At 39.4% G+C, this 26,063-nt stretch overlaps 1 protein-coding gene across 1 annotated transcript in view; it reads right to left on the bottom strand.

Moving 5' to 3' along the window:
- Ralgapa2 (Ral GTPase activating protein catalytic alpha subunit 2) overlaps positions 1 to 26,063 on the bottom strand; it is a 265,575-nt gene that overhangs the window by 200,812 nt on the left and 38,700 nt on the right. The window contains exons 4-9 of the mRNA XM_013353198.2: positions 13,800 to 13,857; positions 6,358 to 6,401; positions 5,020 to 5,197; positions 3,737 to 3,852; positions 2,394 to 2,532; positions 1,321 to 1,520 (exon numbers count right to left, since the gene is read on the bottom strand). Coding sequence (XP_013208652.1) covers positions 1,321 to 1,520; positions 2,394 to 2,532; positions 3,737 to 3,852; positions 5,020 to 5,197; positions 6,358 to 6,401; positions 13,800 to 13,857 — 735 coding nt within the window. The remainder of the gene's footprint in view (positions 1 to 1,320; positions 1,521 to 2,393; positions 2,533 to 3,736; positions 3,853 to 5,019; positions 5,198 to 6,357; positions 6,402 to 13,799; positions 13,858 to 26,063) is intronic.

Genomic DNA, 26,063 nt, shown 5'->3' with positions numbered 1-26,063 from the left:
GCCATACTTTTCAAAGTAGTCTCTCAGGTTATACTCTTCTGTATCCTCTTTAATACCACCAACAAAGATTTTCTTCACTGTTAAATGGGCACCAGGTTTTACAGAATCCTCTCTAGAAACGGCTCTCTTTGGTTCCACCACACGCCCATCAACTTTGTGTAGTCGAGCACACATTGCAGCATCCACCTCTTCAACACAAGAGTAGGTCACAAAACCAAAGCCTCTGGAACGTTTTGTTTGGGGATCTCTCATTACCACACAGTCTGTAAGTGTGCCCCATTTCTCAAAATGTTCTCTTAAGCTATCATCTGTGGTTTCAAAGCTCAGACCACCAATAAACAGTTTCCTCAACTGTTCTGGTTCCTTTGGATCATGGCCCTCCTCCCGGCGGCGGCGGCGGCGACGGCCGGAGTCAGGCTGGGGGCCCCCCCGAGATGCTTTTGAAAACAAGTTTGCCCTCTGGGTCTCCAGTAAGTCCTCTACAGCAGATCCACAGGCTCTAGATGTTAGGTAGTCCTCCTTCCATCAAGGCACTAATGACCTTGAAGTATACCAACTCTGATCTGCTTCCTCCAGCTTATGTTTCCCCAGCTTGGGTCAATGTCCTGTCACTGTCTGGAACGTCCTTGATATCAGCAAATATTTAGTAAGTGCACTATACTTGCTAGCCATGTTCTTGGGAACAAGAAACAAAAGTAATCAACCTACACAAAGCCATGACCCTTCAGTAATATGACTGATCTCTAAGTTCTGAAAAACAGAAGTACTCTACCAAGAAGACGTACTGAAGACCCTTCAACCTAAGAAGTCTTTTATCAAGGCCTTAAACAAAGGTAGACTTCTTTCTAGGAACAGCATCATAAAGCAATAGCTACCTCAGGATCCTGAGCTGCTAGTACACACCCTCTCCTGAGATACCAGAGGATATGCGAAAGCATGAGCCCACTCCATAGGCCACATCTACATAACCTGAGGGCCTTCCAGCTACTGGTGACTGATGAAGACAAGAGCCTGTGACTGTGCTCAGAAGACACAACACTTAAGCAAAGAACGGAGGCAGGAGAGTACCCACAAGAGTACCCGTAAGAGCTATCTTCTCAGAATTCTCCTTGCCCTTGAGACTGCCTTCTTGTAGCAATTCCAGTACTGCATGACAAGGTCTTCAGACCAAAGCTCCCTCTGAACCCTCAGCCCCGCAGACAAATGAGCCAGTAAATCAAGACCTACAAAAACCACAGTTCTAAGAGTCAGTGACTTTGCTAATGTGCAAGTGTGTTTATTATGTGAGAAAAAAGAGATTTTAAACAATGGCTGGCATACCTGGCTGAGTTTAGGCAATACATCACCTCCATTTTTAGTGTTTTGTGTTGCAGTTAGATATTTTTTTTCCAAAAAGAAAGTTACAATCCATTTAATGAAAACAACACGCGCTGCCATGTATGGAATTTTTGTACTGTAAGTTGTTTCATTATCTCGAGTTACAGTAACATATATTGGCTTTGGTCTCAAATGGGGAATTTCTGATAGGATGAAAAAAAACATAATTAAGTTAGTGAATCTTAACATTACATAATCTCTATGAATGGTTTCAATTAATAAACATATATTTAGTTGTTTGAATAGCAACTAAAAATTATGACCTATAAATGTTTAAAAATAGCATCTTCCAGAAGGCTTCATTCTTTCTAATTTTGCTTTGCAATATAAATAAAAAGAGGTGGCTGTTATTACCTACATATTGCAATAGTATACCAACATGCTAATTGTTCTCATTAACAATTTTGAGGATTATTTGAGACTATAATAGTAAATATATCTTCATTTCTTGAACAGCTAATTTAATGTTATTTTATGATAGGAACAAACGTAAAAGCAAACATGAATTTTAACAAAAAATATCTAAAGTTAGTCATGGTGGCGCAACTCTGTAATCCCGACACTTAGAAAGCCAAGACTTTCATCTAAATGAACTCAGAAACTCAATCTTCATTACTTTCATCAAATACGAATTCTATATGGCTGGATTTGAGATAAGAACTTGCCATAAGCCCTACCTTGTAATTTAACTACTTCCTATATTCCTGGAGTACCTTGTTGAGGCTAAAACATTGACAATAAATAATTTTTTATTTCTTTTTAAATACAGAATTTCTACATGTAGCTAAAGTTGGCTTTTAACTCACAATTCTCTTGCCTCAATTATTTCCATGAGGCAAAAATCTCTTAGTGAGTTCACATAATTGAATTGTTCATTAAGTAACATTATCTTCCCACAATAACATTACCATTCAATATGAACTTAGTGTGACTATTTTGCCTAAAGGGATTATTATGAAATCTACTGTGTAGTTTCTCTGTGGATGACATCCACACAGGAATCAAAGAGCACTTACCAAGTACAGGTTTGTAGACATTGGTTAACTTAGTAAATGATGGAAACAAATGAGGAAGATAATACTTTCGAAACAATGTAAAAAGAAATTTAAAACCAGTATCTTGATTCTCCTTATTCTTCCACTCCAAACTTGCAGCCTGTAGATAATATGTGGGAAAGAACATGTGTATATTTACACTTTAAATTAATATATACAAACATGAAATGATGTTAGATTAAGATTCCTATTATGAATGTTTAAATGACAATATTGGTAATAATATAATGAAATCATATTTCAACAAAGCTCAAAAGATGATACAAATTTCAGGTGAACCCATGACTGAGTATCACAGGCCCTAGGGCAGATCCCCCTTGTTTTGCTAAAGGGACACACTATCAAACTGCCTTCTAAACACTCTTGTTTATTCCCATCGTTAGCACCTCACATCCCTCATCAGAAAAGCTTCTTGATGTGCTGGATGGTGGTTTATACAGAGACTCACAACTGTTCAAGTACATAGAATAAGTGACTGTGCTCAGTCCCACCTAGGACACCTGTATGTATTACCCCTGTCCCATAGCTCAGGGAACATCTTGGAAGGAGGACTGGAAAACTCTAAATGTCAGAGGTCAAGAAGGACTACGACAAAATAGCTGTCTCCTAGACAGGGCAGGGCATGTCACAGGAGCTGTGGTTGCCTTCACAGGGTCAAGTCAGTCAACATTCTAAAATGGACAGAGGAGGAGCTTTTGGCATGTGGTAGCTGCTGGGTGAAGGAGAGTCAGTTTTCTTCAGCAGTGTGGCCCATGGTAGGCTGCCCATGGTCCAATAGATGGCCCTGCATATAAGCACATCTAGTTAAACAGCTCTAATTGTACTCAATGGGTTATTTTAAAAAAGAGGTACTGGGTAAGCTGGCACACTCAGGAGGCAGCGGTGGGTGGAGTCTAAGGTCAGCCTGATCTATATAGCAAGTTCAGGCCAGCCAGAGCTACATAGTGAGACTCTGACATTAAAAAAAAAAAAAAAAAAAGGAAGAGGAGGAAGCATGAAGTTAGAAGGATGATGGGGAAAGAAGAGACAGGAAGAGGTAGCAGAAAGAGGTATGAAGATGATATAAATATACTTCATTTGTGTATGAAATCGCCAAATGATGTAATACTTTAACTCACACAAAAAGTACTCACACCAAGTTTTGCTGAAGTGGCCCAGCAATAATGCATGCCTTGTGTTGAATGAATCACTACATAAAAATCACCCCAGTGAAAGCAATACAAACACACAGAAAGAAAAGAGGCAGTGATTCTCCTTCCGACAAAAATAAACCAATCAGTGAGACAGCTTGTTTTTTCTCTGACCTGAATAACCATATATTTCAACAGTATTTGAAGAAAAAAGCAGGTTTGGTCCTCAGCAATCTTCTCCCCTGACACAGCTGGCAGAAGTGGTGTGATTTCTTCTGGGTATATTTTTGCTAAAGGGTAAAAAATAATTATGAGGTTATTCATCAATTTTAAATAGGAGTTTAGAAATGGTCTCTATTAAAACACATCTATCCAGCTACTGGAACTGCTCAACTGCACCCAAAACCAGCATGAACTAGGGCTTAGGGCCCAGCACAAAAGTCCATGAAGCCTTTTCTTCCTCTGGACCATTCTTTCCCATAAAATTCTGGTTTTGTTAGCCTACAATCCAATGCAATGAAGTGTTGCACAGTAAGTTCACACTCACAGGACACAGATAGACCAATGAGGCCACTACAGTCCTTCTATAAATGCTACATGGAAAAACACAGCTGGCAAAGTGAGATGAATGGCCTCTTAAAGAAACACTAGTGATAAGAACAAAAGGCGGTGGATAGGGAGGACATTTAAATTTCATTAGCTCACACAAAGCACTTGTTACTTCATACTACAGCCAACATCTGCCCCTGCATTCCACTCCTGTTTCTGTCACTTCACAAATATTCTCACTATAATTTAGTAGAAAATAGGCTCCAGGTTTTTTTGTTCTGGTTTGTTCGTTTGTTTTGTTTTGTTTTTTAAGACAAGAGTCTCTCATACAGCCTAGGCTGGTCTCAAACTTATTAGGCAATCAAGAATAACCTTAAAATCCTAATCCTCCTGCCTCTACCTCCACCTCCAAGTGCAGGTATCATAGGCTTATGCCACCACTCCATGTACCCAGGTTTTTTACTCTTTTCTGTGGTACTGTGGGCTGAACCTATGGATTCTAAATGTCTTTAGGAATCCTCTGTGAATCACAAGCAATAATCTTTAGACTTTTATTCAAGAACATCAACACCAAGGAAACCTCAAGGTAAGCTCAAGAGGAGAGATGGCTCGGAATGTGAGAGCACTTGGCTTGATGCTCTTCCAGACGACCTGAGTCTGGCTCCCAGCTCCCATGTCATATGGTCCACAACCAGTTACTCCCAGCACACATATGGCTCACAATCAGTTGTAATGGCAGCTTCTGAGGGATCTGGTGCCCTCTTCTGGCTTCCTCGGGTACCCACACACATAAGGCATACACTTATAGATACACACATAGACACATAAACACACACACGCATATATCTAAAAATAAAAATTTTAAAAAAATGTCATTTTAGCATTCAGCCCTGATGATAGCTGCTTACCATCAACTACACTAGGGCTAGGGTTGATGAGTGTCTCCAGTGTGCAGGGTCCCCTGGATGACAGGACCGCGGGGAAACCAGGCACCAGGCAAGCGAAAATCAGCACCTGCTCTTCTGCACAGTTTGTCTGAAGTGCTTGAAGCCACAAAAGAAACAGTCTGATTCCTTCACATCTTATCTAAAAACAAAATTAAAATCAACAAAAAAACAAACATTTAACACATATTTGTAGAAATGCTTTGCAATACAGCATCAGTCTTAAGAAAAGAGAGAGAGAATAACAGGTATGGGATAGTGGTATAACATCCGTAATCCCAACACTTGGAAATCTGAGATAGGAAAATCTCAAGTTTCAGGCCAGCATGAACTTCAAAGCAAAATCCTGCCCACCCCGCAAAAAAGAGAAAGGAAAGTAGGGGAGAGAAGGAGAGAGGATAAAGATATCAAGTACACAAGCTCTTCTCTCATTAAGAAGCAAGAATGTAATGTAGTACAATGGCTAAGAGACTGGGCACCAGAGCTAGGGAGCCTGGGTTCAAATTTACCCTCTACTACCGTTTAGCTATGATAGATGGAGAATCACTTGACTTCTCTATGTCTTAGTTGCCCATCTGCAAAATGGGAAGACTGAGCTAACACGCATAAGGCACATCAAGCAGTGCCTGGCTCCCACTGAATTATCAATAGCGCTTCATTCTGTGAGACAACACTATCCCGATCATCAATGCTCAATTGTCCATAGGAGCAATGGCAGGGATATTCTCTCTCCACATTTACACTATGAGATAACAGAGCAGAATTTCAGTCATGTTAACAAAATGTTCCTTGGAGCTAAATGGGATTCTGAAGACCTGGGTAAGAGACATCGGGCTGTTTCCCGACTTCCCTGCCTGTGTCAGTCCTCAGCGTCCTTGCACACCTTCACGGTGACCCGAATGGTGAGCAGCACCCGACAGAAGTGAGCAGACGTGTCCCTTTTCACGCTGCACTCACTTCCGTCTCACCCTAGCTTCAGAATTCAAAGACACACATTCCTCCTTTTCTGTCCTAAATGATTAAAATGATGTCAATAAAAGAAAATACATAAGTAAATGAGAATTTAAAGTGTGTTATCAGATGCAAATGAAACATGCTGGAAGAGTTCACACAGTCTTTAATTACAACCATCCATAACTCAAGTTCCAGACAATCTAGTGCCCGCTTCTGACCTCTGGTGGCACCAAGCACACATGTGGTGCACATACAAACAAGTAGACAAAACACTCAAACACTTACAATAAAAGAAATCTAAAAAAGTTTAAAGAAATATTCCATTATACTTTCATCAAAAATGATTACCTTAATAGAATTTCCAGTGTGTAGAAGCTTCTTTAAAGTTGAGCCTGGAAGTTTAAAACAACTGGTTAGAAATAGAGTATATTAAAAATAATTTAAGGTATATGAGGGAATATTTAATATCTACATTTATTTTATTCTATTTTTATTTATGTGCGTATATATGATGCATGTATGCATGCATACACAGGTATTTGTGTACACTGTTAGTGCAGTTGACCTCAAGAGGACATTGGATTCCCTGAAACTAGAATTACAACCAGTTGTAAGCTACCCAATGTGAGGGTGCTTGGAACCAAACCCACGTCCTCTGCAAGAGCAGCAAGTGTTCTTAACACAATAGTACTCAAAATATCTGTTTAAAGATCAGCTTTAGAAAGGAAAAAAAAAGCATGCCTTTTCAAAAACGTTAAGACTGATCATCAAAGACAAACAACCTCACAGAAGAAAAGATAACTGCTTCAGTCTACAGGATTATGCGGTGAGATTTTAGTTAACCAATCAGAAGGTCAACCCACCAGAAAAAGTGTATTCTGGTGGAGGCAGGCCCAGATGCTGGGAATACCGAATTTTGAATAGCGGTTGTTCTGTTGTGAATCCCTTGTGAAGACATAGCACTCTACTTCTCTAGTGGGACTTGTCCCAAGATTCAGCAGTGTATTAAATTATTGGGCACAATTTTCCATGTATACTAGTATTTCAGGTGACTTTATCCCCCAAACTGTGGGACCCTGGTGAGAAAGTTAGTCATACAATCAAAAACCTTTGTTTTCAAGTCAAATCTCTGCTCCATTCCCTGAGATAAACTTAGAAGCCAGCTCCCTGCAATTATCTTTTATTTGTAGAACATTTGGCCACAAGAGGAGTCTTCCAAATAGATCACATTTGGGACCTTCAAAGATAGGCACATCTGAGCTTGTTGATTTGTTGTCTTCACAGATGAGGAGGTGCCCCAAATTCACCGCAGCTGATCTGGGAAAGTGCAACCTCAGATAAACACCCCCCACAACTCTAAAAGGTCATTAATTCCTTGCACCTACTCTCACTTTGGTTTATTGATACAGGATCTGAGTTTAGGAAATTAACTGCGTGTGTCTTAACCCTGAAAGATAACAGGAAAAGCTATTGATCATTTAAGCAGTTCTGGAGAAAAGTAATTCTTTTCACAAAGGCAGCATGGGGACAAATGCCGCTGTTTGGCATGGGTTGACCTCAAGAGGACCCCGGATTTTGCACTATATAGCCATAAACTCCCACTGTTCTAACCACTTACAGTGATAGATGCAATTCTTATATCTGAGAGATTCCCTTCCTTCCCCCAGCTAGCTAACACTGGTGAAAATGCATGTCTTCTTCCACAGTTTATGCCGGTCATCAAGGCTACCCTGAGTTCTGAGGTCCCACAACTCAGGCGGGTTGAGTGAGGCTCCTCCCTTCTTTTCCATTTTATGAATCACAGACCTCTAGTGTAATTAATCACTTTAGGAATGTAGCACACGAATTCCCCTTCTCTTCCCTTCTTAGAATTTAAAGCTCTCTAACTCAACTTTTTGCCTTAGTGGTGCCTGGGTGCTTTTCTAGCCACACCTCCCTGGAGCCATAAAAGAAAGTTTGTGCAGCTCTGTCTTATGACCCTGAGAAATTCAAGCCTTGTAACCTTGCTATCAGCAGAGAATTGCTGATTGAGTGTTTACACGAATTCCCCTTCTCTTCCCTTCTTAGAATTTAAAGCTCTCTAACTCAACTTTTTGCCTTAGTGGTGCCTGGGTGCTTTTCTAGCCACACCTCCCTGGAGCCATAAAAGAAAGTTTGTGCAGCTCTGTCTTATGACCCTGAGAAATTCAAGCCTTGTAACCTTGCTATCAGCAGAGAATTGCTGATTGAGTGTTTATATAGACTGGAAACTTTGGAGCACAGCAGAACAATAAAGAGACTGAATCAAAAACATGGAGTGAGAGATTCATTTGCCCTCAGACATCCTGAGTCCTTCATTGGCTGCTGCTTCCTCTCTGAACCCTGAGAAGGCATTGGGGCTGGCCCCCAAAGGGCTCTTGTTAGATAAGTTTAAAGATAGTAGTACTTTGAGTATGGGAGACTCTTAAACATTCTTTATAAAAAGTCCAGATGGCTGACATTCCTATTACAGAGAAACTTGCTCACCCACTCCACTGCTGTTCTATTCACAACAGCTAAAACATGGAACCAGCTTAGATGTCCATCAACTGAGGAATGGTTAATAAAAATAAGGTACATATGTACAATGGAATATTATTCAGTTTTAAAGAAAAAATTGAAATGTGCCAGTAAATGAGAAGAGCTGGAAAAAATTAGACTGAGTCACCCATGCCCACAAAGACAAAAATTTCATGAAATAAGAGGCGTTTGAGGTCCCCAAACAATACAAGTTGTTGCTATTCTTCTTAGTTGTCCACCAGAACTAGATGATAAGACCCTATTACTGAAGATATCAGATGCTTTGGATGCAAGAAATAGAGAAATCAAGCTGGTACTGAGCCAGGAGCTTCCTCTTGGTTGGGTAGCTTTCACAGTGTCTCCTATCTCCTAAGAGTGCTGAGATCACAGACACACATACTGTCAGGCCGACTTTTCTGTGTGCCCTGTGCATATGAACTAGAGTGGCTGCTAACTGCACAGCAGTGGGCACATCTTGTCTGACAGGGCAGCATTCTAGTCTATAAGGCTTATGGCTAGTTAAGACTATTGACACCTTTTCTCTTCCAGGAGTCTGAAGAGCACCTTCCAGCACTGTGGTCTACACTGATGTACTTTTGGGAACAGGGAGTTTCTGGGGCTTCTCTGACCGACAATTTACAAGGAGGTATTTGACACCTCACACTGGGAATGTTGTTTGGTATACAATGTCTTCTGAGGGTAGCATTATCCAGCTATGCAGGACTGCTCCTTTCTCTTTCCAGAAACTTGCATTTTTAAGATCTTGGCCATATCTCATAGTCTAACATCCCTGAAATATATTAATGGAGGGCTGGAGAGAGAGCTCAGTGGCTCAGTCTGGCAGGGAACTTTCTCTGTTCAAAATATTTTCTGTTTCAAAAATATTTTCCAAGCTAAAAGTTCAGATAGATGTTTTTAATGTAATGCTAACATTACAAAGCTCTTTCCTATTTTTGTTTTTTGTTTAAAAATTTGTTCTCTGCCTCACATCTCAAACTAGTAAAGTGATCAGTCCCACCACATACCATCAGTTGTCCTTTCACAAGAACGGTCAGGGGCACAAAAACGCCCTGGGCTGCTGATTTGCAAAGATCATGGCAAGTGGCAAGTGGAGGAAGAACATAGAATTTTCTGACATTTCTACATCCACTGCAAGTGCAAAGGAACAGTGGTCCACTGAAGAAAGTATAATTCACCAAAAAAAAAAATTTGTTTAAAAATGGATCCAGGACCTAAATGTGAAACATAACCATAAAATTGCTGGAAGAAAATACATCAGGTGTGATATTGCACTTGGCAGACAGAAGCAGGTGGATCTCTGTGAATTCCAGACCAGACTGTCTTCTGAGTAGGACTGGAGGTGGGGAGCATATGAGCAAACATGGGAGATCTTTATGATTTTGTATTAATAACAGACTCCCTATCCCATGCCTATCTGAGGAGCTAGTGGCAACTGATGGTTGGTTAGGGAGGGAGAGTCAATTCTTCAGGGATGTGGGCCCTGAGAGGCTACCCATTCTTCAGTGTGTTGTGTGCTCCTTCCCCTATGCCCTTACAGGAAGCAGTAAAAAGATCTAGCAATTTTTTTTTAAGAGAAAGAGAGTCTATGAGAAAAAAGTGGTTGGGCAGATAAGGGAGGAACTGAAGGGGAAAGAATAAGAAGTAATCTTTGATCCAAACATATTTTATATATGTATGAATATTAAATAAAATATTTTAAAAGATTTCTAGATATGACAAAAAGTAAAACCCATAAAAATGGTAAATTGGACTTCTCCAAAAATTAAAAACATTGTTCTTCAAAATATAGAGAAAATATTTCCAAGGCATATATCTGATATGACTTCCATCTAAAATATTGGAACCCCAAAAACAAAAATTGAGAAAATAAAACAATGCAACTTTTAAACAGGTAGCCTTGAAAAACATGTTACCAGAGACACACAGAAATTCTATGAACAAAAGTTTAAGACCATAAGTCAATGAGATAGCACAACCAAAACGTTTAGTTTTTGACCATAACACCTGCTATTAACTGGACCATGACACTACTGAGGACATAAAATGACTCAGCCACTCTGCAAAAAAAACAGTTTATCAGTTAAGTGTGCTGTACAGGAGACAGGAAAGCTTATTTCTACCTAAAGACCTGCACACAAATGTCTAACAGTAGGTTTATGCATAACAGCCAAATATGAGAATCAACTGAACACTATATCAGCCAGAGAATGGATCAACAGATGATAGCAAAGCTATACAATGGAATACTGTTCTACTCAGAAATGAAAAGGAATGAACTATTAGTACATAGCATACAGATGAATCTCAAAGTAAATAGAGCATAAATGATGCTGTGCTAGCTAGTTTTGAGTCAACTTGATACAAGCTATTGTCATTTGAGAAAAGGGGACCTCAATAGAGAAAATACCTCCATAACCTCAGGCTGTAGGCAAGCCTATAGAGGATTTTCCTAACTGGTGGGAAATGCAGGATGGATCAGCCCACTGTAGATCTTACCACCCTAGGCTGGTGGGTCCTGGGTTCTATAGGAAAGAAGGCTGAGCAAGCCATGAGGACCAAGTCAGCAAGAATCAACTCCAGTGTGAGTTCCTACCTTGGCTTCCCTCAGTCATCCAGGATATGTAAGTCAAACAAAGCCTTTCCTCCCCAAGTTGGTCATGGTATTTCATCACAGTAATAACTTTAAGGCAGATACCAAACAAACAAAAAGAACAGTGCCGCGTGATTCCATCTAAATAAGACTACAAAATACAAAAACAGACCAGTGGTGGATCTGAAGAAATCCAACTTATCAAAATTTTCCTTTTACAGGTTTTACTTTCAGTGTCATACCTTGGGAATCTTGTGAAACTGTATTAGTGGCTGAGGCTGAGGTAGGTTAAGAGGGGAACAGAGGAGCTACTAAGGAGGTTGAGGAAATTTGGGGTGATGCTACAATCATGATAATTTTTATATATTCTTTTTGTTCTACTCCCAATAAAACTGTTTTATAAAAATAAATAATAAAAATCAGAACAGGTGACCTAGAAGTGAGTAGGTAAGAAGAGACTAGCAGGATGGAGACTTGTGATCAGACAACTATCTATTTGATTAGAAAAAAAAAAAAAGGGCAGGAAGCCGCTTGAGGATGGAGGAGAGGGGCAATGAGCTTATGGGCAACAAGGAGAAGGACTGGGAAAGAACGAGACCATGAAGAAAAAGAGAGATGATGAGACAACATTGTACCGAGCTGGCACAGTCCGAGGAGAGGAGTGCTGAACCATTTCTGGAATTAGCACTACATAAAGAAAGGCCATGACCTCATCTCCATGATCCTGAGACAGAAGTGTCTCCAAGAAAAGTAAGGTTTCAGATGACCAAGGTGAAAGAAAGGCCAAGCTGTGGGGCTGTTGCTTAACCAAGAGAATTGGCTCCATGCTCACAGGAGCATGACTTTTAGCCACTCCCTCACGAACTTAGATAAGTAGGGTCCCCTGGTTAGCTCATCCTGGCCATGATGATGCTACCTGAACAGCCAAGAATGCTGCACACAGTTACTCTCATTACCACACCACAGAATCTCACAAGTCCTCAGGATACCTCTTTAGGTGATATTTTTCAGTTTTAATTTTTTTTTTTATCTATTTTAAATATGTAATTGCAAAGCTTCGAGAAGTGCTAGGGCAAACCTTCTCAGACATAAGGGATTTTTTTTTCTGCTTATTTGAAAGATTTAAAGATTAAGGAACTCTCTCAGAATTAAGATTCAGTCACTAAGTTCCGTGGTTGTCTTTAGTGTACATGCTTTATATTCTTTAAATTTAAATTTGTAACACAAAACTCAAATTCAGTTTCTGTAAGAGCCTATTACCTGTTTTCATAGAGATAATCTTAAATTAAAATTAGAACTCTGAATTTTGGACTATCTACTGATGATGCTATCTTTTTTCAGGCCTGGAAGCTCTGCTCACCTTTCAAGGCTCAGGTGGAAGTGACTTCTCTTGAAGGGTCCCCTCAACTTCTCCTGGGTAGACACATCTACCTTTCTTCTCCCTTGCACTATAGTCCCATCACAGCAACAATTCACTGTAATTACTTTTCTCATCTATCCACAGGGTGAGAGGCCCATCCAAAGCAGGAATGGTGACATGCTCTTTGTTTCTGCCCCCAAAGGTTTGTCTCTCCCTCAATAAATAGTGAAAGAAATTATCAAATAAAGAAGATTCCATTCCAAGGGTTATGGTTTCCTCCAGTGTAGCCAACAGGTAAAGAAGAAAAACGTATCAAGTGACAGTCTTACAGGTAGGATGGAAGCAGGAACTTTTTATAAAGCACATGCAGAATTCACAGTGGGTTCCCTGGAATGGGGCAGTTTGAGCATTTTAAATTGCAACTGTGCCATCAGATGTAAAGAGCTGGGCAGAAAGGACAGCAATGTTGCTTGCTTAATTTCAAGTTCCCTCTGGCTGCCACATCTTAAAGCATTCAAACACAGAAATATTGTATCAATAATGCAGGCTTAAAGAATAATTTTTTGGTAAGGAATAATGTACAATTATTTAAGAAAAATACTCTAGATCAGTGCTTCTCAACTTGATGTGCACAGGAATCCTTTTGTGTCTCTTGTTAGAAGATCACCATGCTCCTCAGTAGGTCAGACTGAGGCCTGAAATCGTGCATCTTTAGCATGTTCCTGGGGAGCCCGTGGACTACACCTCAAAGGGTACATTTAAAATAACATTTGATTTTTTTTAATTTATTAATTGAAATTTTAATACACATATACAATCTCTTTTCCCACTACCTGCTGGACCCCTCCCACTATAGCACCTTTGCTTTCTTTAACCCCCTGCTTCATCCATCCTATAATATTAACAGACTTGATCTTGTGCAGGTCTTGTGCAGGCAGCTGCAGTCACTGTGAGTACGTGACTACAACAGCCCTCCTCCACTTCTGACTCTTACACTCCTTCCATGCCCTCTTCTAAGCTATTTCCTGTGCCTTTCGTGGGAGAGATATGGTATAAATGATGCATGTAGGGCTGAACACTCCAATCACTTATTTTCTGTACTCAATCAGTGGTGGTGGTGAGAGAGATTTTCCTACAAAGTCCAAATTGGACTTGATTTAAATTACCATACCTTTAATTCTTTCTATACGCTACTTTGATGGTATTAGTTATATGAAGCATTGTTGGGACCTCAACTGGTAGAAATTCATATCACTAATACATTGTTTGCTTTCATCTTACCTATACTCTGGTAATGCCATCGAAAGAAAATTCGTTCAGGTAGAAACTGCAGTATTTTCTACAAAATAAAAATTTTTTAAAAATTAAGTAAATTTTTGTGATTGACCCATATTACTCACCTCCCCCTCAACACACAAATAAATAAGTATAATATAAATATAAATTTAATATGTATGTAAGAATCTCATAAAGTAAATGCCTAAAAGTAGGTCTGTTGTTGTTTTGAGACAGGGTTTCTCTGAAGGTTTGGAGCCTGTCCTGGAACTAGCTCTTATAGACCAGGCTGGCCTCGAACTCACAGAGATCCTCTTGTCTCTGCCTCCCGAGTTCTGGGATTAAAAATCTGTGCCACCACTGCCTGGCCAGTTTTAGGATTGTACTTATGAAAGCATCCATTAGTGGACAACAAGTAAATTTCAGAAGAAAAAGAGGACTAGGCTAATAAAGTAGTCCTCATTACCAAAAGCTGGCTGTTGAGCGAGGGAGAGTCAGCTGCTCTTCAGGGATATGGTTCCTGGAGACTTATGCTCCAATGGATGGTCCTATGTCCATGCTCATACAAGAAACACTACATGATCCATGGATTTAAAAACAGAGCATGCAAAGTTGAGAGGTGAAAGGAAGGAGTTGGAGGAGAATTTGAAAATGGAATGGATTTAATCAAAATATATTATATTCATTTATGAATTCCCAACCAACTTTAAAGATTTTATTATGCTTACAAAAGAAAAAAAACTAAAGCCCAAATCGATGAGAATGACCTTCCTCAAACCCCCACTCTAGAATACATTGTGGTAAATTATACTTAAATTATAAGATTCCTTTTATTTTTAATATAACTAGTTAAAATATTTGGAGAACAACCATGGAGATCAGTTTTCTCTTTACACAGCAGCTAACAGAGATTGGAATGAGTTGTCAGGCTGGCAGCAAGTACCTTTGCCCACTAAGCCAATTCATTGTCCTAGCAACTACTTTTCTTTTAATATAGAAAACTGCAAATAGTTAAAATATATCTATTGGCATTGGTAATACATTATCATTGTGAGTTGAAATTCCTATTCTTGCATCCCGTAGATGCATGAGTCTATAATCCCAGCATTCTTACAAGGATATGGGAGGCAAGCAGAATCTCCGGAAGTTATCTTGCTGTAAGCAGTTGCGAAAAACAGGAGAGCCTGCCTCAAACTAGGCAGAAAGCAAGAACCAACAACTGTCCATTGACTTCCAGGTGCACACTGTGGCATGTGCATACCTGTAGTCACACATATAAGCATGCAAAAATGAACACTTAAACACACACACACACACAAACATCATACACAGAGACCACAATGTTTTTAATGTAACTAGCCCCCCATAAACTCATACAGAGTGGTACTATTAGGAGGTATAGCTTTGTTAGAGTAAGTATGGCCTTATTGGAGGAAGTGTGAAACTGTGGGGGTGGGCTTTGCGGTCTCATATATGCTCAAGCCACGCACAGTGTCGCAGACCACTTCTTGTTGCCTGTGAGTCAAGATGTAAGAACTCTCAGCTCCTTCTCTAGCACCATGTCTGACTGAATGCTGTCTTGTTTTCCAATGTGACAATAATAGACTAAACCTCTGAACTATAAGTGAGTCACTCCATTTACAGGTTTTTCTTTATAAGAGTTGCTGTGGTCATGGTGTCTCTTCACAGTAATAGAAACCCTAACTAATACAGACATACATATACACATACATGATTTTTTTTTTAGACAGTATCTCTATGTAGCCCTGACTGTCCTATGTATAATCAGGCTGACCTTGAACTCACAGCAATCGACCTGCCTCTGCCTCCTGAGTGCTAGGATTGAAGGTATAGGCCACCATGTACAGCTTTAAAAATAAAATACATTTAAAAGGGAATCAGAAGATGTGAAAGTCAGTTATTACCACTGACAGTCTCACAGTTGCTATGCAAGTGATCTCCCACTGAGCCACATCTCATCCCTAAAAAGTCAGTTCTCTATAAGCCAGTTTCTTAAACTACGAGGTGCAATTCCAAATAACATCACCTAACAGTATAGGAGTTACAAAACGTTGGCAAAAGTACAAGGTTTCTGAACAAGCAACAACCAAAAATTAATTCAAAATCAAACATGTAATGAATCTAAGGTATTGCTAGCAGTGCTTGACCAAGATGCACTGCACAACTTTATTGCAGACTTGGTTCAAAATACACAACACACACACTCTGTACTTTGCATGCAATGCCCAGCAAATGCTACCCGAAACCCCACAGCTCAGATCTGAGTCTATTGTACGTTTATGAATTGTAGTGCTTTTACAAGTACACAAAGTTTTTTGCTCCTATGAAAACATAATGGTTTAATTATGGGCATCAAAGATTTTCACTATTTTCCCACAAACATTCCTCAGAACATAAGCATTAAATTTGTGCATCTTTGGTTTCTATTGCATTGATGAGCTTGATTCTTTAAACTGTTAGTTAAGTTCAAAATCATTATATGAATTTTGGCACAAGATTAGGACAGAATTCCTAGCAATTTCTGAAATGGCCTTACTGCATTTCTGCTACGTTACAGTATGCACTTATGCAGACATAAAGTAAAAACAGTGATCAACTGTGAAAAACTGAAGACTCTATCTTACTTCAAATATTTTGTTAAAATCTAATTCTTAAGGTAAAAATGAGCACATCTGTCTTATCATTATGCAAACATGATTCCATCTCTAATAAATAGCAAAACTACATGTATATCAAACGATTATTTAAAAATAAGTTTCTTTGTGATCTATTATCACAAAATGTTTCATTGGGATACCCATTTTATTCCTATATACCCAAGGTAGAGTACAAATTTCTCTGACAAAAGGGGATCATGAATAGAAAAAGTTTAGGAAGTCCTGCTTTAGAGGATGACAATAAAAACTCACATGAGCCTTGTCCTACCAAAAGGACATAATCGTTAATGCCCCTTGTACCCACACACACCCATGCCCTGCCACACCCTGGAATACAATACCTGGGAGCCTACAGAGAGAAATAACCACAGCCAGCTGGAAAGTATCATCTGTACCAGCAACTCTGGAACTGGACTAACATGAAGGATGCCATGTCTAGGCTGCTGCCAAACCAACAACTCAAGAGCCACCTATACCCACAGGAGGGCCAAGGTCAGTCAGTGTCTTTGGTAATAAAGTAATAGTAATCTTTGCAAGATAAGGTCTTTGGAAAATATGTTACAATGGGGTTATTAGAAACAATTGGCAGAAGAGGAGCACCAGGGAAGGAATGGGAAGAAAACAGAATGAGCAGGGGAGCCATTGCCAGCTGAGAGGGAGCTCTAAGGCAAAGTCCCAAACAAATAGAATTGAGACTCTATGTTCCAGGCTCATAGAAAGAAAAGTATAACCAGGGCTGGAAAGCTGAAGGCACTAACAGCCAAGGGTACCAGTTGATGCCACTCTTGTAGTAGGTGGCAAATTCTTGAAGAAGAATCTGAGCAATACATCTTTTATGTGCACAGTAATATTTAAATTATTAACTAATCGTTCTCATCAGATGAAAAGGCTGAAACGCTGAAGAAGTGTGTCCCACTTCAGGAGCCCAGATGTCCCCCAAGCTTTGTTTCCAAAGTAGCTTCATATGAAGTCTGTTGCTCTGAGGTCTTCCTGTGCTTTGCTGCCTGCTTCCTGACAGTTCATTTTGTCTGAGCAGATGGCACACCTTCTTCTGCATTAGCCTTTAAAGGAAATTCCCAGCTACAGGGCAGGATCACCTTTGGATACCATTATTCAAGAAGATGCTAAGTGAATTAATGATTCAGGGTGGATCTTGTCTTAATCTAAATTAATGTCTGATATATCCTTTGCTTTCCAGACTTTGAACTTTTAACAGAAAGCAAACTGGCACTGAGTCACATTTTTCAGTTCCCAAAACACAGATTTATATTCCTCTCTCAATTTTCTTTTATTAATATATAACAAAGAAAAGCACCATTTAATATAAGAAAACAGGCTGAGCGGTAGTGGCACACGCCTTTAATCTAAGCACTTAGGAGGCAGAAGCAAGCAGATCTCTAAGTAGGAGGCTAGCCTGATCTAATGCACAAGTTCCAGAATGGCCAGGGCTACACAAAGAAATCCTTTCTCAAACATATTTATATATGTGTGCATGTATTTATGTAAGCATGTATATGTGTGCATATATATGTATATATTATATGAGAAAGCAGAAAATATATCAATATATCAAGTAGATGGGCATAAAGATGTCTGCATACTGTCCAAGTTGGCCACAAAAATCATCTCCAATACACTTAAAGTCAAGACAATCACTGTTATTGCTCAAAATTATTCAGATTTATAAAATCCGTCAACTTTAAAGATATTAAGAAATAAATTCTAAGGTTTAGATGTAACACACCATGTCTAATACCTGAGGTAATAATGTTCCTAAAAAGCACCTGTGAGATGCATTAATGGATACATGCATTTCCCACCAAGCCCTGCAGCCTGAGTTCAATTTCAGGACTTACATGATGGAAGAAGAGTATTGAGTTCCACAAGTTGTCCTCTGTCCATGGTACATGTACTCACACAAACACTTGCGTGCACACACACACACATAAACAACATAATTTTTTAAAAACAATATATCCCCAAATGACAGAATTTAATACAACAATTCAGAGACTGAAACAATCCCTCACTGTCACTTCTTTCTGTAATAACATTGTGATGGCTGGTTTTTATGGATTAAATCCTATGTGGGTCAATAAATATAAAGCCAAACACCACTACCTAGTCTAAATGCTAAGCCTGTGCCTCAAATGTCTCAGATGAAGCCTACTTTTGGTGAGGCAAATGCAATCTGGCATTTCTTGTACTGCAGCTGATACTCTAAGCTACACTGCTGTGAATGCCACATAAGCTATTGACATCTTGTTTGTAGTTTCACCAGAGAATAAAATAAAAAAATATTTCAAGAAAGCCACACAGTGTGAATAAATATTACTTTTTCTGGAAAACACATGACTCTGTTTAATGCTCAGTCTCAGCTGCATCTATATGGTAATCCATTACAGCACACTCAAAATCGAAATTAGGTATTACTACCGATCAGCACATCAGGGAATCTGTCGTTCTTTTAACTGATTATCCACAGCTACTTTTTCTTCAGAACCCACTGCATGACCAGGAATAATATGAAACGTAAGTCGGAGTTCATACAAGATGCCACAGTGAACTTTAAAACTCCGGTCTTCATTTAGTTTAGATGGGAAACTTTTTTCCCCAAATTATTACCAGATGATTGCAGTATATTCAAGCTGATTCACACTTGACTACAAGTCTACATGGAAAGCATGGCAGTGAAGAATGAGGAAGATATTACATATTAATGCATACCAGTTAATCTACCTGAAACAACCAACTAAACTAAATGTAAGACTGGAGAGCCTGGGAGCAAGCCTTCCCCAGGCCAGCTACAGGGCACGATGTGTGCATACAGAAGATGCTGCCCTGCAGAAAACAGAAGACTTCCTTTAAGAGAACAGACATCTCAGCTTCATGACCTTGGGAGTAACAATGTGCAGAAAACTTAGAATGAGAATTGGCGGTCTTTTCACAAGAGGATTCTGCAGGTGCCTGACTTCAGAAGGACCCACGCACATAGAGCCCACAAGCACACCACACATGCTTCCACGTCAACCTAAAGACAGACAACTTTTTTGCTACTGTCTGGTGGATTCTCACCAGTTACTAAAAATAACTCAACTCTTATATAGACAATTTTCACTGGTCATTAATACTTGTTTAGAACCTTTAAATTCAAGTGAGACAGAGCTAACATGAACAAATAATCTTAAAAATAAGATGGATATGCTGAATACAGGGGAGGTGCTTGTTCTTAGGGCAGCTTGCTATGCTGGGCTTTGCTGATGCCCACAGGAGGCCTGCCCCTTTCTGAGCAAATACAGAGAAGGGGTGGTCTGGGGAGGGCAGAGGGAAGAGAGTGGGAGGAGAGGAGAAAGGAGAGGCTATGGCTGGGCAATTAAATAAATGACTGAATGAATGAACAAACGAACAAACTAACTAAGTAAGTAACCCCAGCCCAAAACATAAAATAAAATAAATATATTTTAGCTTTAAAAAATGCTGTTTTTTTTTTTAAATACCAGAAATCTCCTTTACTACTTAATCTGTCAGTATGTGGAGTAAGGAAAACTAGCTCCATACTGTCATATCCATACTGTCACTGTAAACACCAAACTCAAAATTCACTTCCTGGAATAAGACCACTTCAAAAAGATCCTCTACCAGCATATTTCTCAGGTAGATAGGCATAAGGCCCACTCTGCCATTATACCTGGGATTCCCTGGGAGAAAGGACCCACACTTTAGTGATATACTTACTATCCCCAACATCAGGACCAGTGCCTAGCACACAATATTTCCTAATAATCATTGACATGAACAAATAGATAAGTGGAAAATTACAAAAGGAAATCAAAGGAATTCTAGTTTTAGTATACACAGACAAACATACACACACGGACACACAAACACACCTGTGCATGCATGCACAAAACACACACACACTTGTTTAGAACTTTTAAATTCAAGTGAGACAGAGCTAACATGAACAAATAATCTTAAAAATAAGATGGATATGCTTAATATAGGGGAGGTGCACACACACATGCACAAAGGAGGGAACAATACCCTAACGTGGTAAGTATGATAATCTGAATGTAGTTGTCCCCTGTAATTTCATATGGAGTATGACTATTAGGAGGTGTAGCTTTGCTGGAGTGAGTATGGCCTTGTTGGAGGAAGTGTGTCATTGTGTGGGTGGACTTTAAGGTTTCCTATGCTCAGGATAACAGCCAATGTCTCAGTCAACTTCCTGTTGCCTGCAAGATGTTAGACCCTCAGCTATCTCTTCAGTACCACATCTGTCAGCATGCCACCATGCTCCCCTTCATGATGATAATGGGCCGAACCTCTGAAACTGTAAGTGAGCCACCCCAATTACATATTTTCTGTGGTCATGGTGTCTCGTCACAGCAACAAAAACCCTAACTAAGACAACAGAGTAACACTAAGTGGCATTTAATAAAGATAACTTAAAATGAAAATGTATCTCCAAACATTTTAAATCTCAATACATGATTAGGTCATTGCTTAAGACACAATAATTTTCTTAGCTTAGGAAAAAACACAAGTTAAATTTCAATAAGATATCTAAAATAAATATGGAACATAATTTTTTAAAGACATATCAGTGAAGACCTATAAAGGCAAAGGTTATCATATAAGAAAGATTATTGTTTACTTAAATTTACATAAAGCGGCTATGGTAGTTTGAAAGAAAATAGCCCCCAAAGGGAGTGGCACTATTAGGAAGTATGGCCTTGTTGGAAGAAATGTGTCATTGTAGGGTCAGGCTTTGAGGTCTCTTTTCCTAAGCTTCCCTCAGTGTGACAGTCAATTGACTTCCCATTGCCTGTAAGATACAGCACTCTCAGCTTCAGCATCACACCTGCCTGCACGCTGCCAGGCCCCCTTCATGGTCATAATAGACTGGACCTCTGAAACTGGAAGCCGCCACCATCAATGAAATGCTTTCTTTATCAGAGTTGCTGTGGTCATGGTGTCTCTTCACAGCAGGAGTAAACCCTAACTAAGACAGGAGTAAAAAGGCATGCAGGGTGACTTTATCCCAAGAAAGTACAATGTAGCTGGAACAATGGTTCCAAAAAGGAAACAATCCTACAGAAAAATGGAAATGCTTCCTCAAAAACAAACAAACAAATAAATAAATAAATGGATAATTTGGTTTTAGCATTTCTGATTCACTTTCTTAAAGACTCAAGTGAATATTGAAGAGAGGATGAAAACTTAGGAAAATTAATGTATAAAGTAAAAAATAGATGTATCATTAAATAATCTTCTGAAATTAGAAAACATTAACTACATGAAGATGGATAGCATGAATCCAGACTACTGCAGATTATCCATGTGCCACGACACTGTCCATCACAAAACTCCCAAGAACCATGGAAAAGGACAAAGGAAAATGCCTGGGCAAAGCTATAAAGTCAGTACAAAACTAAAAGCACTAAAGAAAACCAAACCAAAAACGTAGTTTATTCATCAAACAACAATAATCAGGCTGACCTTGGTCTTCTCATCAGCAGTAAGTTCCAAAGGACAGTGTGATGAACTGGTCACGAGCCACTGAGTAGGCATTAGAACCCAGACAGAATGTGAGGACAACAGAAACCCAAAGCAGACCAAGGATACATAACAATGCATACAGTTCCTGGTAAATGGATCTGCAGCAAATTTTATGGCTACCTTGAGACATACACATCAAAGAAGAGGGGTGCAGTGATCTGAAAATTATGTAGTCACTATACATGTTTAGACATATCTGAAGTTCAAGGAAAGGTATTCCTGAGCTGCATCAGTCATATTATCTTCCCTTCCTCAACAAAGTACATAATTCACATCCTAGCAACAAATATTAATCAAAGTAATTCTCTAACAAGAATGTAGAAATAAAAATCCTATAGCAGTGGGCTGTATTTACATAACTGGTATTAAATATGCTAATAAAAATAGATTTTTTCAAATCACTTAACACAAGAGAAATAGCATCTAAAAATACTATAATAAAATAACATGGATATAAATTGTTTAAAATGCTGAGAAATGAGAAATACAAAATACATAGAGGGTTGAAAAAGCAAGGTACTATTAACACCTTTTCTAGGTATATAAAAAATGAATGATATTGTTTTGTTAATTTAAAGATAATTACCAGAATGAAAGAAAATATAAATTATACTTTTCAAATTGCAAAGCATATTCCACAAACCAAAAAACAGTGACTCTTCCTAGAGCAACAATAAAGGTAAAAATGTTGATTATTTCACAAAAAGTTTATGTATAAGCTGGTTAAATTCTCCTATGAAAGACCAACTTCATCAAAAAAGGCTTTTAAACACACAAAACCTGATAATAAAACACAAAACTACTCATGAGATATGTATGCAGATGTACTCACAAGAAAACAATGAATTCAATAAATGGATCACTCACAGGATACAGGTTTAAATTATCTGTTTAATTAATTAATTTTCTTGTTAAGTGCCCATTCTGTGCCAGGCACCATGTGAGAGACCAAAGACACCATCCCTGCCTTGACAGTTATAATCTAAGGGGGAAAGGCAGCAATACCTTTGAACAGGATCTTGAAGAAAACAAAGAGGTGAGACTACAAGAGAAGGCTATTTCAGAAAAACTAAACAGTGTCTACCCTACCCTTAGAAAGCTGCTCTGCTGGTCTGAGGACTTCCAAGAGGTTTCCAATGGGGACGAAAATAAGACAGGTGACAGGAATGAGGAGGCAGAGGTCTGATGAAGAGGCCCTTAAAAGAGCACTGGGAGTGCAATCACAGTCCCGAAGGCAATGGAAACCAGAACTGCATTGCATGAGAGCACTGGAGAGGGTGGGGACAGAAGATTGCTCCCTTCAGACCATACAGTTACATACTCCAGTAGACAGCAAGAGGCTCTGCAGGGAGGCCAAGGTAGCAATCAGCACAAGCTATGCAAAACCACAAAACCATTCCCATTAGGTACTAATATATAAATTTAAAAACTTTTCATTACGTATTAGCATGCAACACTGAAAACCTTGGAAGCAGATATATGATGCATTTCACAAGTCCTCCACTTAGTAGCATGAAATTGTGTCATAAGAGGTGGGCTTTGTCATGAAGAAATACCAGCTCTCAGAAGAATCTTATTTGCACATATGCACCTCACCTAAGAAGCTGCTATGTTAGTCTCTATTTCACGCAGGCTTTTGGGGTTTGGCTAAAAACTACCACATCTTTCACTACTCCTATTTTCGTACTAGAATAACTAATTAGCTATCCTTTCCATGCCAATTTTTTATTTAAAAAAAAATCACTTTGAAAGAGTCTGCATAAGCAATGAGAGAGAAATAACCAAGTTTACATGAAATGCTGTAACTTGGTTCTCACCATCCCAGAAACTTACATTTTAAATGCTTCCCTCAACGACTCTAGAGAGTACCAAAGACTTGCAGGCTAGCTTGGATTAGCCATGCGTCAAGATCATTCAGCGAATGCCCCAGGTCTGCAGGATCAGCTATCTGGAAGGAAGGCTTCAAGTCAGCCCTTTTCCTTCCTATTCAGTGTCACATGCACATCAAACACTAGGTGTCACTCTCTAATTTACGATACAGCAAGCATCCGTACAACTCTCTTCTAAGTGAATGTAAGAAACCAATTCATGCAAACAATGTCTCAGCATCAGTGTGAAATCACCATAAAGAGAGAAGATGTCCTCTGTTCTATCATAACACAGCATGCTCACTTGTTATTGTGAATACCCTGTCATTAAGTCTTGATGTGTTTTCTTCCACTACCTTCTAAGGATTCATGTGTGCATTTCCTAACTGTCATCTCCATGATCTTCTTTGAGGGTGTCAGTTACCACAGGTCAGCTGCTACCACGCTGGAATGGGTAGGGTACCTGTGCTACAGCAGATAATCAATCACAAGAATGTAATTTCAAACTTCCACTAACATCTTGCTCCAGGTTTCCTTCCTCCAAGGTAACTCAGTAACTCAGTACACTGTTGGGCCGGTCCCAAGTTTCTCACCTCTAGGTCACAATTCATAAGAGAGACTGTAGCCTGCAGTGTGGAGGTTACTTTATCCACTGGAACAGACACCTTCACTTCAGACTTTGGTGCTCTAATTCAAATTATTAATACACTACAATATAGTAAGCAAATTATATCCAGAATAAACTAAACATTTAAACTCTTTCTACCATCTAGTCTGTTGAGTTCACAAACAAAAGCAGACATCAGAATAACAATGCTACAAAAAAAACAGGGAAAAAGACTTTGGTCCTTTGTTTAAATATGTCCCCAGTGTCCAGTAAATGCAAGCACCAAAGAGAGATTACAGCAATAAAATCAACATTCCAGCTACTGAGAGGAATTCAAATCCACCCAGTGTCACAGGAATGAAGGACAGTCTTTGGTTTCACCTTACTTGCAGAGCTCCTGGCACCATGCTGGGACAAGTCCCCTAACTGCTGTCAGGAAAATCTATATTAAGTCTTTTCCCCTACTTTGAAGAACCGTGAGAGGCTAAACCCAATATCTCTACAATCTCACCTGGAAATCTGCTAAAGTAGGATATAAAACCCACTGCAGCCCAAGGCTCATCACTAATCACACAGTGACTCCTGAAGACAGGGTGTGGCAAGGCTTTGCAAATGCAGACCCTGCCGCCTACCTAGCATCCCCAAATCAGTGGAGAGGAAAGAGAACGCACTCGCACTCGTGGAGGCCTGGAGTGAGTGAATCCCAAACATCTACTTGTCACCCTGAGTACTGCTTCCCAGACCAGACTCCCCTTCCACCAAAGGAGAGACAGAGAAGAGACATAGAAGGTCATTACTGGAGTTCTGATATAAGTTCATTCTTCCCAATTAACTTTTCAGCTTACCCTGAATGTTAGCACAGGCTTCAAAGGACTGGAGGCCCCATCTGTCTTGCTTATTGCTATTGACAATAGTTAGACCTGAGCCTGGCATGAAGTATGTACACTGTCCATATGTTTGATGAATGAATGAATGAATGAATGAATGAATGAATAAAAGAATGAATGAATGAATGTATAAGAATGGGCATGAGGGGCTGGAGAGATGGCTCAGCAGTTAAGAGCACTGACTGTTCTCAGAGGTCCTGAGTTCAATTCCCAGCAACCAAATGGCTGCTCACAACCATCTGTAATGAGATCTGGTGCTGGAAGAACACTGTATATATAATAAATAAACAAATAATTGTTTAAAAAATGGGCATGAGCTGACAGAAATATTCTGCAGAATGCAACTTGAAGACAGAATAGTATCCAGATTCTCCAATGGTAGAATGTTTCAAATAGAGGTGTGGGGTAGTGGTAGAACTCACAACATGGCAATGAGTTATGAACACAGGTAATCCCCTGGGCTACTACTTGGTAAGTATGCAATCTGAGACAGGTACCTAACTACACAGACCTCCCAACCTTTCTTCTATAAAAACTGAGAAATGTAGGTGGAGAGATGGCTCAGCAGTTAAGAATACATACTGCTCTTGCAGAAGACCTGAGTTCAGTTCCTAGCACCTACATCTGGTAAAAATTCCAGATCTGATGTGTTCTCCCAGCCTCTGCAG

This window comes from Microtus ochrogaster, unplaced genomic scaffold (genome assembly GCF_000317375.1).
Source record: "Microtus ochrogaster isolate Prairie Vole_2 unplaced genomic scaffold, MicOch1.0 UNK3, whole genome shotgun sequence".
NCBI lineage: Eukaryota > Metazoa > Chordata > Mammalia > Rodentia > Cricetidae > Microtus > Microtus ochrogaster.
The sequence above is the reverse complement of the archived record's forward strand: the minus strand, read 5'-3'. Positions and strand labels throughout refer to the sequence as shown.